Raw genomic sequence first — 18,633 nt, 5'->3', positions numbered from 1 at the left:
ACTTGTAAAATATTTTTTTCAGAATTCTGCATGCAGGGTTTCTGCAGGATACTTGTCCCATTTTGTGTAGTTCTGCTGACTGAGTGGACACCATACCTCACTTCCGTATAGCGCAATGGGTTGGATGATGCTGTCAAAAATTTTGGACCAGATTCTAATGGGTATATTTATTTTATATAGCCTTCTTTTGATGGCATAGAAAGCTCTGCAAACTTTTACTTTTAATGCATTCACTGCCAGGCCAAAGCTCCCTGATGCATTGATTGTTAGTCCAAGGTAACTGTAATTCAATGTGTGTTCAAGGCGGTGTTGCCTAGAGTGAAGTGGTATCTGTTTTCCTGAGATCTGGCCTTTTTTTGGAAGATCATGATTTTGTTTTTTTCAAATTCACTGCCAGGGCCCAAGTTTGACAGAACTGCTCCAGTAGAGCCAGGTTCTGCTGCAGCCCCTGTTCAGTGGACGACAGCAGGTCCAGGTCGTCTGCATAGAGCAGGAATTTGACTTCCATGTCATATATAGTGAGGCCAGGAGCTGTAGACTGTTCCAACATCACCGCTAACTCATTGATGTAAATATTGAACAGTTGGACTCAGGCTGCAGCTCTCGCTCTCTCTCTCTCTCTCTCTCTCTCTCTCTCTCTCTCTCTCTCTCTCTCTCGTTGTGGTTGTTCCACCCCATTGTTTATTGCCTACCTGTTATTTTTTTTGTTAAAACCTTTCCCTATGACAAAATAAAAACAAATATTTATTTGTTTTATTTACTTACAGTAAAAATTATTTGTCTTTATTTCGTCAGTATTCATTACATACATACCAGGGCTTGAATTTCAGCGGGAAAAGCGCATTTTCCAAGTTGCTCCTGCATATCTGCAACTTTCAGTGCGGGAAAATCCCGCAGAGATATTTTAAGACACCAAGCTACTGTATTTTTCACCCAATTTAGAATGTGTGTTGTGTTATATTCAGTGTGTGTATGCGGTACTCCTAGCCGGAACTACGACTGCCTGAAGTTAAGCGTCTCACCATGTGATAGAGTTCACAGCTTAGGTTTCATTTTGAGCTAGGACTATATAAAGAACGATTGGAAAATGATGTCACAAGTTGGGTGGAGTTAGTAAACAGTTGAACCATTTCTGGAGCCCGTAGAGCACTTTAACAGTGCACTCACAATGCTTTTAACGTATTCGCACTTGCCCTGGCAAAATGTTTCCTGACATAATCAAGCATTAACTCACATAAATAAGTCAGTCACTTTATATTAATGATATTTTGTATTGTTATTAAAAAAAATACCGGTATATACTGGCTTTGAAACACAGCATCGCCACATGTATTCAGTACTGAGTGAGCTCCACAAATGGCGCCTGTAATTGAGTACCAAACTTCATCACTTTATATAGTCTTAGGTTTTGAGTCTATTGCTATGTCATTGTAGCAACTAGACTGAAAGGGGCGGTATCATTGGAAAGCTTAGAAGCTCAGCTTCCCCCCCATGTTCATTTCATATTGCGGTTCAATGGTGCATTGATATTTTTTTTTAGCCATCTATGATTAAATATATATAGCAGTGACCAAACATGATTTTTTTGGAAAAGCGTTTTTTTTTTTTTTTTTTTTAACATATATTCTCCTCTCTACCACATGTAGTATGCCTGATCCTGTTGCAACTTACATAATATGAAAGGAACTTTTGTGGCCTTTCATTTGATTTGTTACATGAATGCAGCACAAACTATCCAGTAGTTAAACATACGTAAATGAAAACAGTGAAAAACACAATTACTGGCTTTAGGGGCAAATATAGCTGGGTATCATCAGCATAGCAATGGAAGTTCACTCCGTGTCTGCGGATAATGTCACCTAACTGTAGCATATATAATAAAAACAGCAAGGGACCTAGAATGGAGCCCTGTGGAACACCACAGACAACTTCCATTAATGCCGATTTTACCTCCCCAATAGAGACTGAAACCAGAAAGATAACATTTGAACCAGGATAGGACAAGGTCAGTCCCACTATGCTTTCAAGATGATTCAGTAAGATGGAATGGTCTACAGTATCAAAGACAGCACTTAAATCTAGAAGAATTGAAGAATTAAAACTGATGGAAAGCCTCAGTCAGAGCAAATCATTCACAACTCTGACAAGACCATCTCGGTGCAATATGCAGCACGAAAACCAGACTGAAACTTCTTGAATATACCGTTAAGAGTTAGACATTCTTGTAATTGAATTGCAATAACTCTCTTTGGAACCTTATCTAAGAATGGTAGGTTGGAGATTGGTCTATAGTTATTAAGGACATTAGGGTCCAAATTGTGCTTCTTAAGCATAGGCTTTACCACAGCTACCTTAAGTGATAAGGGAAGGTAATCAAAGGACTACCTATGAGCTGCTCAACTTGCCCCCTCTAGAAAATCTCACTGCCCATTCCAGCAGGGGCATGGCAACTTCATTGACTTTATTCCAGGGAGCATCTGTCAAGGGCATATGCAATATAGCAGTGCGGGCTACTCCCCTTACCTTCACTAGCTTCTATAGACTGAATGTTGTGGATCCTCAAAACCCTGGCTTTGAGTGTTAAGGGTGGCTTCCCAGTCAACCCTTACACACACAGACATAGAGGTGAGTTTCTTTCACCCTAGCTACCCGTTACTGGGGTTCCGTATGGTAACGCACAAGGCAGCCTCTCGACTTAGCCTTGTAGTATTCCAGTGGTTCTGCAATCTTGCCCTTGTGATGGCTTTGGTACACTCACCCATATGGTAATGGTTACATTTCGTACTTGAAAGGGAACGTTAGGCTATTATCATAACCCTGGTTCCCTGGAATAGAAATGTAACCATCAACCTTCAAGGTCGCTGCATCCATGATTGCAACAGGCTGAAGGAAAAATGACACTGAGATCTGTGAGCGCAGTCCTTTTGTACCCTCGGGGGCGGGGCATGACTGCACCACAGGATCGCTGAGCAACTTTGGTATATCAATATTCAGGTTTTGAGTCTTTAGGAGGTAAATACCCATGCGGTAATGGGTACATTTCTATTTAAGGGAACCAGGGTTATGATAATAACCTAACATTTTGTTTCTCCTATGCTCTTCTTCAAACTTTCTATTTCTACATGCTTCCTTTTTACCTGGTTGGAAATGCAGTCAATAATGCTGAATGTTGATTCTTCCAGTGTTCCTTATTCAGTGGTGGCCCTTCATGCAATGATGGCGCCGTGACTTCACTTGTGCAGAGCCAGATACCAGGTGCCTTTTTGAATGAAGCGCTGCATGGTGAGCTGACCTATGTCATCCCAGCCACATTAGATAAAAAAAGCCTACAAGAGCCTTTTCCAGACTCTGGATGCCAACCTGGACAACCTGCATATTCTTGGCTATGGTATTTCTGATACCACACTCGAAGAGGTAGTCATTTTCAATAATCCTTGAGCTAGACGGTCTTTTACAATGTCTCAGGGTTAAAACCCTAAACACACACACACGAGCTGGATAGCTGGCTGAGCAATCAAATAATCTACCTGCGCGTAATGAGTGTGATTGAATATATTAGGGAGTGTGTACCTGCCAGGGACAGGGGGTCACATAGCATGAAAAGGTAGGGGTTAAATATAGTTGGTTAGTGTTAGGGTTGGTTTGTTTGCAAAATCTATTGATTTGTATGATTAATACATTGGCTCGTGGCATAATATATTTATTGGTTTGTGTGAAATGTATATACAGTATGCACACAAACCAATATAGTATGCACGCAAACCAATATAGTATGCACACAAACCAATGTTATGCACACAAACAATATATTAAACATACAAACCAATAGATTGTGCAAACAAACCAACCAGTATATTTTAAACACTAACCAACTATACGTGAACCAATGCATTTGACATAAAAACCAAATCGTTCTAGTTTTTAGAATCAGTGACTACATACGCTAAATGTATGAATGATTGCCTGTTTGGCACCTCATAAACAGCAATTAAAAAATTAAGCTCCTTACTGTTTAATTGAAAGGAGGTCTTATGTCTAACAGGTTTAGGCGTTTGGCTGAGTGGGGAGTCATCTGGTGAAAATGCTATGTAATGAATAAGTGATAAGTTCAAGATAAGTAGCCTATCAGAAACAACACTTTACAGCAATGAACAATTTAGTAGTCTGCTCTTTTAATTTGAGAATAGGTCTGTGGCAGAAAAACAAATTCCTGCTTATTAATTATTTTACAGTCCATGTGCAGGGAGTTACCAGTATGTTTTAAATTGAGGTTTAAATCATTATATATTGTTTAAAACCTCTGTGGGTGTTTTTAATGAACTACATTCAGCCAAAATGTCCAAACATAAGGCTTCTGAAAATGTCAGCTCTTTCAACAGCCCAAAGGCAGAGATCATGGTATCAGAAAAATGATTCGAAAAATGAGCTGTTCAGTTCAAAGCTGTCTAAGAAGCATGCTGCCATCACAGAATATTTGACATTTTAATTGACATTCACTCAGTGCCAGTGGTTCTCTCTCAAATAATGTACAAGGAGGTTGGGAAAATTGAAAGACGTTTTCTGAAGCATTTCCTTTCTAGGGCTAAAATGGTTCAGGAGTCTTCTACTAAATGAGTACTGCCATGAGGTTGAGGTATAATAAATGAGAACTAAATTAGGTTGTCATGTCTCCAGATTAGTGCTTTCCTCTGTTTAATCTCTTTTACAGAGGTTTTTGAATTCTTATCTGCAGCCACCCAATGTGAGGGGCAGTGAACTAAAATACAGTCAATTATCCGATCTTTGATCAATCGTACTGTCTAATCAACCACACCTGTAATCACGCGATGAATTACGTGTGGTGTATTACGCACACAGCATCTGCTGCTAAAACGGTTATGAGATTTAGCTGCCAAAAAAAGGACCAGCAGACTGAGGCAAATGAAATTTACAGAATTATTCAGACCACCAAAACCTTAGATGGAGTACTTGTGTGCTTTAAACTGTTACAGTTAAGCAAATTAAAACAGTCACCTCGTTCTTGATTTTTCTTCTATTTTGTCAGTAAGGGCTGGAGATCCTGTCTATGTTATTGAGCAGCTAAGAACTTTTATTTTATAAATTTCAATTGCACGTTATTACAGTTTCTTAACAGCAAGTATCAAAGTATAGAAACATTTTACTGAATTTTTGAAGTTTAATGATTTCTAAAGTTCTGTAATGTGTCAGAGTTATACTAAATTGTATTCTTTGATGATTTTCAAAGTTTGGTATATGGTACGTTTAATGACAGTATTTCATTACCTTAACTGTAGGTGTTAGCAGTGTGGAGTAGTGGTTAGGGCTCTGGACTCTTGACTGGAGGGTTGTGGGTTCAATCCCCAGTGGGGAACACTGCTGTTGTACCCTTGAGCAAGGTACTTTACCTAGATTGCTCCAGTAAAAACCCCACTGTATAAATGGGTAATTGTATGTAAAAATAATGTGATATCTGTATAATGTGAAATAATGTGATATGTTGTAACAATTGTAAGTCGCCCTGGATAAGGGCGTCTGCTAAGAAATAAATAATAATAATAATGTTAAAGTTTTACTGAATTGCATTCATTTAATGATTTGTAAAGCTTTGTAATTTTGTATGCCTAATGTGATAGAATAGGTCTATTCTATGTCATCAGTAGGTACTTGTGTACTAAGTACTTGTGTATGTTAGCATTATTCTATACATTATTAAAGGTACAGTAATTGTTATTAATATCTGTTCGATTATCCATACAAATAGATTATGTAAACTAGTATCGGTCCCAATTAGTTCGGATAATTGACTACTGTGATCCTTTCTGTCTACTCTGACTGTTTAAATTGTGAACACATACACTGTTTGGCATGAAATTGGTTGCTATTAATTCATATACTTTATTTATACTTTAAACACAATTAGGTCATGCCTGCTATCTTTCAAAAGGCACACCGCAGATGTTAAGTAGATATTGTCTGTGTAAGGTCATTTCTGCAGATACCGGAATACAGTAGTTCTGAAGAGATTGGGATAGATTTGCATTCGTTATTTACTCCAAATCATCATTAGCTCAATTTTTACAATACTAAAACAAATTTTAAAAAAACAAATTTAAGACTACTTACAAGTTCCTAAATTAGAAGTATTAGTTGTTTATATCTGGTGTGGTAACTCTATTGGGCTATTCTCTCCTTTCTTAAATTGCTTTGAGAATTTAGCCCATAATGTATTATTAGTACCTGGTTAAAGCCATCTTGTCAGGGTATCCAATTAATTTCTCAAAGAATCTAAAATCTGCATGCACATCTAATCTGAATACAGTATATTGGTATAGCGCACTTTATGGCAATAACCATTATTTATTTATTTCTTAGCAGACGCCCTTATCCAGGGCGACTTACAATTGTTACAAGATTTCACATTATACAGATATTACAGTATTTTTTTTACATACAATTACCCATTTATACAGTTGGTTTTTTTTTTTTTTTTTTTTTTTTTTTTTTTTTTTTTTTACTGGAGCAATCTAGGTAAAGTACCTTGCTCAAGGGTACAACAGCAGTGTCCCCCACTGGGGACTGAACCCACAACCCTCCGGTCAAGAGTCCAGAGCCCTAACCACTACTCCACACTGCTGCCCATGGTCAGACTCTAGATATGGGTATCTTGCTTTTTTATGGATATCATGCTTCTTTCATGTAAAAAATGAAGGGGCACATTCTCATTTATACCATATGAAGTTCCAAAAATGATCCTGTAATTCACACATGTTCTGGTATAATTGGCTAGGTACCCCACTGCACTTTCAACATTTGAATCCAAACCTGCATGATTGAAAATCTGCAATTAATAAGTAAGACTTCTACACGGGCTAATAGAGGCTAGTCTAACATGAACTCTGCACTAAATAAGTTGAGTGCATTACCCCACAGGTATTTTTAAAGCTTCTTCAAGATACTGAGAGGAAGATGTTGGGCAGCTCACGAGTTGCAGAGGCTTTTACTGTCAGAAGCACTGGACCAATTAATTGTGATGGTAACTATCTAATGCATATTCACTTCATTAGCTAGCTTCTGAACCTTTTGGAATTCTAAGCTTTTTATCTCCTTAGCATGCAGATGTTTTCAGACACCTGCAGCCAAGTGCTAACCTGCACATTTAATAATTTTTGCATATTAACCCCAAGGCATACAAAAACATATGAATAATTCAGGGTTCTGAATTATTAATGATAATATACTCTACATTTGAATGGTATTATCTCAATTCAAATGAGTTGCATTCTTCAGCAGCACTTTTATAGCACTAATCCTATAAATGAATACATTGGACCCAATTTTTGAAAGGGGTTTCATTTTCAGTATAAATGGCAAAATCTGCAGAATCTTTCCACTTGTTAATCTGACAAATATCCTCCTATTTTCTAAAGTGAATCCTCCAATACACCCGCCACAGATTGCATTTCATGCAAAATTCTTTGCAGTTGATGGGAGCTTTAAATGAATAAGTAATGATAATTTAAGGTGTAATCTGCAAAAATTGGTTCTGGTTCAAATGTGTTAGTAATTCTACATAAACACAATCGAAACCTGTCCCAAAATACTGGAAAAAGATTAGTCAAAATGTAAATGCAAACAAGACCAGCTGTAAAGGTAACTTAGGACAACATAAAACAAACAAACATGATCGATATCATGTACACTGTTAAGGAAATGTGTAATATTGCAGGACAATGTAACAGTGTAATCTTAACAGATTGTTTGTAGTAAATGTAAATTGTCATAAAACATCTATAATATACTGGCAAATTTACTGACATTTACCAATAAAAATGTGTGTGTGCATATACAAATTATCATTGCCGTTCATGATATCACTATCCACATTAACAATTACAATAAAGTTACAGTATTTTGATCACATTGAAATTAAAGGGTACAAATACAGCAGGACGCAATATTTGATTTGTCTGCGTATAAATGGTTTAGGTCGTTATCTGTGCAATATTTAATATTATAAGTGCGATCATAAAGCAGCTACTTTCACTCATTCCTATCAAAATGACATCTTGTTCAAGTAATAGCTATTTATTTAGATACAACATTTCACATAGGCTCCGACTCTGTGGGTGATAGAGCATCCCAAACATATATTTATAGGTGCTATATGCTCTACCGGGGATGTGCATCTGTAACTTTATAAAAACATAAAAAAATAAAAAAAATAAAAACATGCCTATTCAAATTATTTCAATTAATTCCCTTCTCTAGCTCGCTCTCGCTCTCTCTCACTCTGCCTTGACACAATTTAATCTAAAATGCTCCTCATATAAGAAATGGTGTATGCATGCTTCCTTTCTTTTAATAACAAAGCAGCACCCCTATAGTTAGCGTCATTTGTGACAAGCTGATTTTAGCATGTGGTGCCGCTGAGAAGTTACAAAAAAGTCTGATATTCTATTTTGGGACATTTTCAATAACCATTCTATACAAGCTTCTGACACACGTACACAATGTCATTCTGGACACGCTAGGTGCCCCTCATGAAAAAATATATCAGCATGACACTGGAGCGCAAGTCAGCCTTTAGAGCCTTCTGACTGTGCTTGTCAAACAAAAGTTATAATCCAACATGTCCAAAAATAAATGGTAGTCTCTTTTTAAAAACTTCTTCCCGGTGTAAAATACAAATGCCCTCAACCAGAAAATATAGCAAAAGCTACATTGTACATAAAAAGGTGAAAACTGAAAGGTTAAACACTTCATATCGTTGGATAAAAAACTAAGTTGTGATATGAATTAAGTCATTTTTCACAGCCAGGGCATTTGTATGTACGGTTTATAAAAAATAAAACATTATAATAATTAGACTAAATTCGACACAAGTTCATGTCAGCAGCTTTCCTAGGCGCATTGTTTGTTCAATGATGGGACATCCTGAAATTTGAGGGAGACATAAAGAATGCCTGAAATTGTTGAGGGAGGTACGGTAGTTGTGCCTATGATCTGAAGTGCTGTCACTCTTTTTATACTGGTGTATAGACATATTGACCATTCGTAAGCAGGCGGAAAGCAAACTGATGGAAATTTAAATGATTCACCACTTTGGTCTTTGGAGAATAGACACAGATTCTTCGATCATTATATATTCCGCCAAAAAGAAAGCATCAAAATAACTGCCATGTTTTCTGCAGCTTTACAAAATACTCAATCGGTGGGAAAAACAGAGGTGCAGAAAAAATGGTCGACATAATGGCGTATAGCGCTATCCTCCAGCAGCTCTCGTTTGGAAATAATCCCCACTGTGTGTAGGGTGTTACAGTAGCATATAGGAACACCTCCTAAGAGAACACTTTGGGTAACAGAACAACCTTGTGGTAAAACAGATTTTTCCCATTGTAAATGCTCCGCTTATAACGCTTATAGAAATTTCTCTGATAGCGATTAATTCACAACTGATACAGTACTGTTTTGTAAGCTGATAACTCATCATTATTAAACTTAAATTCAAGTGGTTTATTTAATCTTTTCAAAACTGTCATTGCAAGAGTGTCTTGACACACTGATTGGTTTATTCAGTCTTTCCAGAACCACCATTATTTATCATTGCATTGTTTTGTATGCTGATTTCCACCTCATCGTTACAAAATGGCATGTCAACAAACGGCAAAATGACCCGCTGTTTCTCTTGCTACACAAAGTTGGAAATTGTTCAAGCTCTTGAAAAAAACCTGAATCAGACACAAGTAGCCAAGCAATTTGGTGTTTCCCGTTCTGGTGAGTTGCTTCACGGTTCTGTTAAATAAGTTTGTGCATGTCTCGAATATTGCTCCTGTATTCATCATTAATCTAGAGCTGCTGTAGGGGTGCTGTACAATTTAGTTTGACAGTTAGACACACTTGCCTATTGCTTTTCTCTTACTTATCCTGTTCATTTCATATGTTGATGCACGTGCATCATGACAAGTAATACATATTTATTTATTGATTCATAGTGTGTCTGGTGGTCAACTCCATTTTAGAGAACACTTTGGCTAAGAGAACACTTTGTTTGCTTACCGAGGGGTGTTCTCTTAGCCGGAGACTATTGTGTTACAATTTTTGTTACATCATCTTGTGTTATAATAAGAGAATCCCTACACACCACATATTACCTTATTACTAATCACAAAAATGAAGATTATACTCAGGAACTCCTATTAAATGGTGTTGTTTTTCTGTCATATGTTCTATGCATGTTGATGACATCTATACACAAGATAGGATACTAAAATTATGTAAAATCCTTAATTACGATGAGTTTATTTCTCATGTGAACATGTAGAGGACACCTATTGGTAACACAAAAAAAAAAAAAAATGTGAGGAAAGACATAATGATCCGGGGACTATGTCCAGACTTGTTTCAACGCTGAAGAATGATTCATCTTTTATTTTAATTATTTAATCTGGAGAAAACCCACTGAGATTAATTAGCTTACATGGCTGTCCAGGGTATATCACAAAAGATATTACATATCCAACAGTACCCATGCACAAAGCAATTACATAACACAAAGCTGTGTTCAAATAGTTTTTGATCAGAAATTTGCACATATGAATGCTAGAGGTGTTTCTTAATGCAATTGGGGGATCATTCCAAGCAAAGGCTGCTCACACTTAGGATAAACTCAGTCAGCCCATTATGGAGAGATTGTGATTTCATCATAGCGCTTCAGAGACTGCAACACTGAAACGCCCTGATGTTGTTTAATATCAAAAGTATTAGTAGTGTTCAGTTCCAGAAAATGTATTTATATCGTTAAACCAGCTACCAATTTTGCCATCAATGTATTTTGTTTTATAAATTAGACATCAGATTAATTGTAAGAATATAGACCTGCCATATAAAATGCTAGCCTTTAGGTAGAAGGTACTGCCTGATGTTAAGACAGTATTTAGAGCTTAACACAAGCAAATTAACTAAATAAATACAAAGCCTGGGACTTCCTTAAAGGGATATTTTTTTTACCTGTTTAATATCCCATTATGTTTGCTCTCTTTCATTCTCTTTTGTTGTTTCTGCTATGATCACTATTTACCATGTAAACCATAATTATTCCACCATGCCATTTTAAACCACTGTTTGCTTCAGAAGAGAATTTCTGAAGTGAGGTGGTTTGAAAAGGGCCTAGGATTTATAACATATGTCCAATCTGTAAGTTTGTTTTTGTAGATTTTTTCACTTTTGCGGACATGACTGAAACTACAATTGTACAGCAATTATTTCTAAAAACCCACATGTCAGAAACCGTCTTTGTTTGAAGATTTGAAAAATAAAAAAATACCTAAAACCTGCTGTGCATTGCAGATAAAAATAGCCCAATAAATCATTTTTGGTTTGGGTAATTAGTTTAATTCCTGCAAATAAATTAAGTTTATTTAAAATAATCCAAAAAAAAAACCATTGTCCTGAAACTTGCTGGCCTCAATGCATTCACCTGCAACCTGTCTTGAACTGCATTATACACAGCTTTTTACAGTTATTTAGTTATTTGTTTCATTTTAAATGGCAGACAAAGATGCTTACTGGAAGGGGGGGGGGGCTTACTCTGAATATGAATGAGATATAATATAATTTATCATGAATCCCCCTTTATTCTCTAGATGCAGCACTGACTGGACTCAGGAGGGAGTCTGGAGTCAGCCTGCTTCTCAAACAGATAACTGCACTGCTGATCAAACGTTTCCACCACAGCAGAAGAGACTGGAAAGGAGCCTTAACTAACTTACTTCTGCCAGTTCTTTTTGTCACCATGGCGATGGCCCTTTTCACTGTAAAACCACTGGTCATTGATTATCCATCACTCAAGCTGACTCCCCATTTATATAACAGCGCTGAGGGATTGTTTTTCAGGTATTCCAATTTAACAGATCTCCATTACTTGAAGCCTAAGTGCGTGTGTGTGTGAGAGAGAGAGAGAGAGACAGAGACAGAAAGAGAGAGAGAGACAGAGACAGAAAGAGAGAGAGAGAGAGAGAGAGAGAGAGACAGAGACAGAAAGAGAGAGAGTGAGCACTGAAGCTTTGCTAAAATGTGATAATGTAAAAGATATAAAAAGGACCACAGTTCAATAATTTCATTTTCTCCAAACATAGCCATGTCTTTATTTTCTAATCTTTATTATCTACCTATTAGGGATATGCAGAGTTTAATCATAATTCATATGATTTTTAGTTCACATAGAGCCAGAAAGCTTCAAAGAGGGAAGAAGCTTGTGTACCTGCAGTTAAAATAACATTTGCTAATATAAACAAAACTAGTAAGCCATAGCTGCCAATAGACCCCTCCACGGAGTGATATCTTCGGTCCCGCCTCACCGAGGTAATAAATAGTCACTGAGCGGAGAATCAGTCTCTTTTGCCTTTCACTGACAGGTAGGTAAAGTGGTGAGTATTACTCTAATCCTTTTTTCCAGTTGCCTTCGAGTTTTTGTGAGTTCCCTTGCAATTAATTGCTGGAAGTAGGCTTGCAACTTCCCAGGAATCAGAAACTCGTGGAAACCCGTGCATATCCTGCAGGCGGAAATTGCCTCTGCAGGACAAACACACTCTGTGTGCGATGTGCCTGGGCATTGAGCACGCCTTTGCTGTCTTGGCAGACAGGTTGTCCTGTTCCTTTTGCGCCAGGTCCAAGGAGAGCACCCTACAAAAAAGACTGGCGCTTTTCTCTCACTCTAGATCTCCCTCGAGGGGCAGAGAGAGAGAGCTAGTAACGTGAACCATGCGAGGGATTTTGCCAAATGGCCCAAATACTCGTGCACTTGGGCAGGCAGTAGGTCCTCCTGTGCCTGCCCCAGCTCCACCAGTGCCTGCCCCAGAGCATACCCCTGCTTCACCAGTGGTTGCTACAGAGGTTGAGCAACAGGATGTGGTGATGAGCGAGGAGGGACAGGATGCGCTCTACCTAGCGGCTTCCTGGGATGAGGAATCCTTCTTAAGAAAAGAGACTCAGGACCTAGACCTGACTCAGGTAACGGGCCCCAGCTCCGAGCTCGCCTCAGAGCCTGAGATTCCAGCACCCTCGAACTCAATTTGGGCACTCATGGAAAGGGCCGCCAACTTCCTCTAGGTACCCTGGAAGGCAAATTCCGAGCAGCACAGGTCCGTTTTCAGACCAGCGCAGACTTCGACCCCCCCAGTCCTTTCCGGCGTTCCCGGAGGAGGTCAGATCCTCTTGGCAACACCCGGCCTCAGCACCGAGCGTGTCCAAGAGCACAGTCGCACTTGCCTCCATGGAGGGAGCAGAGGCGGTAGGGCTCGTACAGTTCCCCCCGGTGGACTCCACCATAGCGGCCCTAGTGCGAGCCCCCCCAGTAGGAGGTCTATCTAAGGATCCTGTATGCCCTAACGGCAAATGCAGGATCACAGAAGCCCACCTGAAAAAGGCTTATGCGGCCAAAGCACACGCCTTGCAAACACAGGAGGCTTCTTGACGGCCTACCTGGACGGCATGCTGCACTCTGTTACCCTTCCCGAGCCGCTACCTTCAGAGCTACGTACAGTCTCAGGCACTTTATTGCAAATATCGGGGTTCCAAGGGAAAGCCCTGGGTAGAAGCCTGGTAGGCTTAGTGGTGGCACGCAGACAGCTGTGGCTGTCTCAGATGAGGGTCCCGGATGTGGACAGATCTGCCTTATTGGATGCGCCTATCTCCCCAGGCCATACTTTTGGGGATCCTGCAACGCTCTCACAGACAGCAAGAGGCGTCCTGACAGGTGCCATTGATGCTCCCCTCCCATGACTGTGCATGGAGAAGGGGGAGGCGATGGCATCCGGCAGTTACCATGGTAACCCGGACCATCCCAATCCCTACGGCACCACGGGGTGACCTGAGGCACCGCCTCCAGGCCTCCGCGGCAAGGAGCCAGCAACAAGCACGGAGGAACGCCGGACATGGGGCCCAGCGGGCCAGCGCCCAGGGAGACAGTTCCACCGGAACCGCCCCAGGCAGCCTCCAAGGTAGCCTTCTTCCCTAGCCTCAACAGCCCCAGCAGGGGCCCTGAAGGCTTGCGACCTCAGACCCACCCGTACGCACAACACCATCTGCGCTACTGGAGCAATTGCACCTCAGACTCTTGAGGGCTCGCCACCATACACACCGGCTACGGACTGCAATTCCACTTGGGACCTCCTCCCTTTTGAGGGATTACTGTCACATCCGTGAACAACCCTCTCCAGGTCTTGGCCCTCAAACGAGGTAGAAACACTACTTCAAAAACAAGCCATCCGTCTCATAGAACACACCTCTCAAAAAGAGGGATTCTACTTGAGGAATTTCTTGGTGTCAAAGAAGGACGGCGGCCTTTGCCCCATCCTAGACCTGAGACACCTCAACGGGTTCTTGAGGGAGAGGAGGTTCCAGATGGTCACACATCGCCACATCCACCAGTCTGTCCGGCTGGGCGACTGGTTTACAACAGTGGACCTGAAGGACGGGTATTTTCACGTTCCTATCCGTCCAGCACACACGAAATATCTCCGCTTGGCCTTTCAGGGGAGTGTCTTCAAGTTCTCCTTGCTGTCATTCAGCCTCTCCTTAGCCCCCTGCATGTTTTCAAAGTGCATGGATGTCATCCTAGCTTCCTTGCGGCTACCTGGAAGGCTGATTTGTTCCCAGTCCCAGGCAGGAGCAGTGGCTCACACAGCGATTGTGACGGAGCATCTGTCGAGGCTGGGTCTCACCCTCAGTGATGCAAAAAGCCAATTAACACCGGTGCAGAGTACGGTTTATCTGGGTCTCCGGCTGGATTCCCTTACAATGCGAGCCTACCTGTCGGATGACAGGGTAGCTGCTATTCGCAACTGCCTGGCCCTGTTTCAACCAGGGTCCACAGTGCAATTAGTGTTGTGCCAGAAACTACTGGGTCTGATGGCCACAGCGTCCTCAGCTATTCAACTGGGGTTACTTCACATGTGCCCACTTCAAGTGTAGCTCAATGCCTTTCGGCTACACGCCAAGCTCGACAGAAACCGTCGGCTGAGTGTGCTGGAATGTGCTACGCTGGTGGAGGCAAGCCCCTCACCTGAGCGAAGGCGTAAGGATGGGAGTTATTTACAGCCGTCAAGTGCTGACGACAGACGCATCCAATTCTGGTTCGAGGGCGGACTGGGCAGGCAGAGGAGTCTGTGGAACCCATTGCCTAGAGTCTAGACATGGTACTAGAGGCTCTCACGAAGGCCCCGTTTGAGCCCATAGATACCATAGAGCTGAAATATCTCTCTATTAAGATAGCCTTTCTGTTAGCTATCACCTCCGCTAAGTGAGCTACAAGCACTGTCCGTGCACAGTTCCTGTATGCGCATTTGGGACGATGGAAACAGGGTATCATTGCGCACGAATCCTGCTTTCCTTCCTAAGGTGATTACAGCGTTTCGCTTGAATCAATCAGTGGAACTAGAGGCTTTCCATCCCCCTTCCTTAGCGGAGGAGTCAGATAGGAGATTCAGTTCCCTCTGCCCAGTTCGGGCATTGAGATGCTATGTGAATAGAACGAGAGTGCTGCGTCAGTCTGACCAACTCTTTGTTTGTCATGGTGAAAGGACCCGAGGTCAAGCCTTCTCTAAGCAACGACTGTCCCATTGGATTGTGGGCACGGTTTCGACTGAGTATACTAATGCCGGCCTACCCCCACTTGAACTCAACCAGAGGTGTGACCAGGTCATGGACCCTTTTCAGATGTGCCTCATTGACCGATATGTGTACTGCAGCTAGCTGGACTACCCCACATACGTTTACCAGGTTCTACCGACTTAATGTTGTAGATCCCTCTATGCCTTTAATAGACACAAAGGTCCTTGAGGTTGCACGCTCACACTACCAACAATAGATGGAGGTAGTGAGATGTCCCTCAGATGCTGTCTGCTCATTCTCTCTCACGATGGCTCTGGTATACTTTCCCAAAAAGTATTCAATTTGGCAGTCATCTTCGATTTGAAAGGGAACGGATGTAACCACGGTTCCCTGAAAGAGAAGATGACCACCGACCTTGTGAGGGCGCATCACTTGCATTCATGGGTTCAATGCAAAAGAGACTTCTCTCAGTGACTATTTATTACCTCGGTGAGGCGGGACCGAGGACGAAGGGACCTATCAGCACCTTTGATATAAAATGCTCAGCGAATACCTGACAAGCAGGCATACCCCAAAAGTATTCAATTTGGTGGTCAGCTTCTCTTTCAGGGAACTGGGGTTACAATCGTAACATATCGTTTTATTAATGCGCTGCCAGGGAGGGACCGCGACCCGGTGACACGGCACCCCACCTGCATGACAAGGCCGACTGCAGCGACGACCAGAACGCCAGAGACTGCAGCAGCAGGCAGAGGTCTTCACCTGGGGACCGGCGTAGCGATGTCCGATCACCCAGGGGAAGCGAAGCAGCAAACAGGGGAAGCTTCAGCGACGTCTGGCAGCATCCCAGCGACGTCTGTGTGATCGGGGAGAGTGGAGTGGGGAACCAGGTGTGGAACTGTGGCTGATGGCGTAGGCTCCTGGGCTCCAGGTCTAGCGCCGGGAGGTCTAGGCAGACCAGCAGGGTGTCCAAGAGCAAGGGGTAAGGGACCGTACCTGGCAGCACCGGACTGGTTTCCAGGTGTGGTGGTCGGGGCTGAGGTGGAGGTAACTCCCTCACCTCCTCTGGCTCTCGGGATGGCAGCTCCACCCCCTCTGGCTCAAGAGACAGCGCTGCTTCTCCCGCCTGCTCCCACTTTTGGAGCAGGAGCTCCAGTTCGGTCGGCTCCCGCTCCTCTCTTCAATGGGGCCAACCCCAGCTCTCTCTCCCATCTCTCCTTCAGCTCTTTCTGAGCAGCAGTGTTTTTATTGATCCTGTCGATCAATTCTTTAAAATCAATTTTTCCTGGGTTATAGGGGTGCCCACACATGCTGCCACCATATGTGATAAGACTGCAACTCACTCTGTTTCGTTGTCCCTTTAAGAATAGACCCAGGACTCAAGGAATGGATTTTTAACGCGCTGACGCGCTATTTTTTTAATAAACAAAATAAACAAAAACAAACACCTAGCTCTATTCGAGCAATAACTGAAAAACAACACAGGAACCTAAACTATAAACAGGACGGCTAAGCCGTTTACCTGTAAAAAAACAAAACACATTAACCAAACAAAAACACACAGGTTTTCCGCACTGACTTTGTACGCCTGCACACCCTCGCAAGCGGGCTCTTCTCACAGCAGCCCTGAACAGACTGGCTGCCTTTTTTATACCCTGCACCTGGCTCTGATTTACAATGATCACCAGGTGCAGGGGGTAATTAAATAATAAACAATTAACAAATATAATTAAACAATAATACAAAACAATTACATCAAACCAATGTGCATTTGCACATGTTTTTCATGCAGGGAGGATTAACCCCCTCCCTGCTGTGTTACAATATATATATATATATATATATATATATACACACACACACACACACAGTACAAGCATAGTGCTTCCTAATCCATTGCTGAATGGAGCTTAGGAAGCACAGTGAGTGTACTGAAAGACAAATGATAAAAGAAAATAGCTATTACAGTCATTAAATTACTGCTCCTCCATTACATTCAGTTGACATTCAGTTGTTTTTCCTCCAGCTCTGGTAGGTTTGATCAAGCCAACATTACTGCTGTGTTACTAAACTAACCTTTTTAGAGGAGGTGACCATGCAGCAGAAAGGTCAGAGTTAAAAAGCATTTGTGTCTCTTTAACTCACAAATGACTCAGTGTGTGTCGCTTGTCTGCTCATCTGTGTCTCTTGCACTTCTGAGTAATGCTTGAAAATCTTGTTTCTTATTTGAATCTGTTAAATGTTTCAAATGTTTTTCTTAAGTAAAACTGAAGAAAGGTATTGACAAGGATCGACAATGACACTGAAAAAGATGCTTCTTTGCTATCATGTACTTGCACCAATGGCTTTAATTGTTAATTTTTTTACAGAGAAAATTCATCCTGCTGGTGGTCCGACCTCGATTCTATGGAATACCTCCGCGACTCATGCAAATGTGTGTCAAGCCGGCAACAGGTAATAAATAAATAAAAAATACAATGTGTATGTGCTGTGTCAGCCTCAGGTTGCCTCTGGTTTCTGTTCAGCTATGGTCCATTATATAAGGAATAGTGCTGCAATGAATTACATGATTGTTATTTGCATCAAGGCTCTAGTGGCATTATGAACCAGGAAAGCAAAGCCTGAGATGCAACCTGGAGCAGGTAAAAGAAGAATATACAAATATTAAGCTTATGATGCTTTATTTGTAAAGAGAAATAAAATAGAACTAGATTTCACCTGATTCCCCCATGTGCAATATTAAACCTGTATTAAAAATTCTAAATTTCCCCAAAAAGTTAAAATAAATACAACCTGAAAAACAGAACATCTTATTATATATAACAAAACCTAATGTACATTGTTACTAGTCCACAAAATCTAGGGTTAAGAAGAACATTTTACAAAATGTGAAGAACTTGACCAGATAAGTGAGCTAGGAAGTCACACACCAGTGCCAGTGCGTTATGTTCCAAATGTTTCCAAACCTGAAATGGGAAAAATACAGGGAACAAGACTGAGCCACTTCTCAGCAAAGTGTGAATT

The 18,633-nt window shown here is 41.2% G+C and overlaps 1 protein-coding gene across 1 annotated transcript in view; it reads left to right on the top strand.

Annotated features, from left to right (window-relative positions):
• The first annotated feature begins 13,822 nt into the window (after positions 1-13,822).
• The window catches only part of LOC131731301 (ATP-binding cassette sub-family A member 13-like), a 30,148-nt gene continuing 25,337 nt past the window's right edge, over positions 13,823-18,633 (top strand). Inside the window, exons 1-3 of the mRNA XM_059020784.1 lie at positions 13,823-13,997; positions 16,541-16,656; positions 17,979-18,063. Of these exons, the coding sequence (XP_058876767.1) occupies positions 13,823-13,997; positions 16,541-16,656; positions 17,979-18,063 (376 nt within the window). The remainder of the gene's footprint in view (positions 13,998-16,540; positions 16,657-17,978; positions 18,064-18,633) is intronic.

This window comes from Acipenser ruthenus, chromosome 3 (genome assembly GCF_902713425.1).
Source record: "Acipenser ruthenus chromosome 3, fAciRut3.2 maternal haplotype, whole genome shotgun sequence".
In the NCBI taxonomy this organism is placed as follows: Eukaryota; Metazoa; Chordata; class Actinopteri; order Acipenseriformes; family Acipenseridae; genus Acipenser; species Acipenser ruthenus.
The sequence above is the reverse complement of the archived record's forward strand: the minus strand, read 5'-3'. Positions and strand labels throughout refer to the sequence as shown.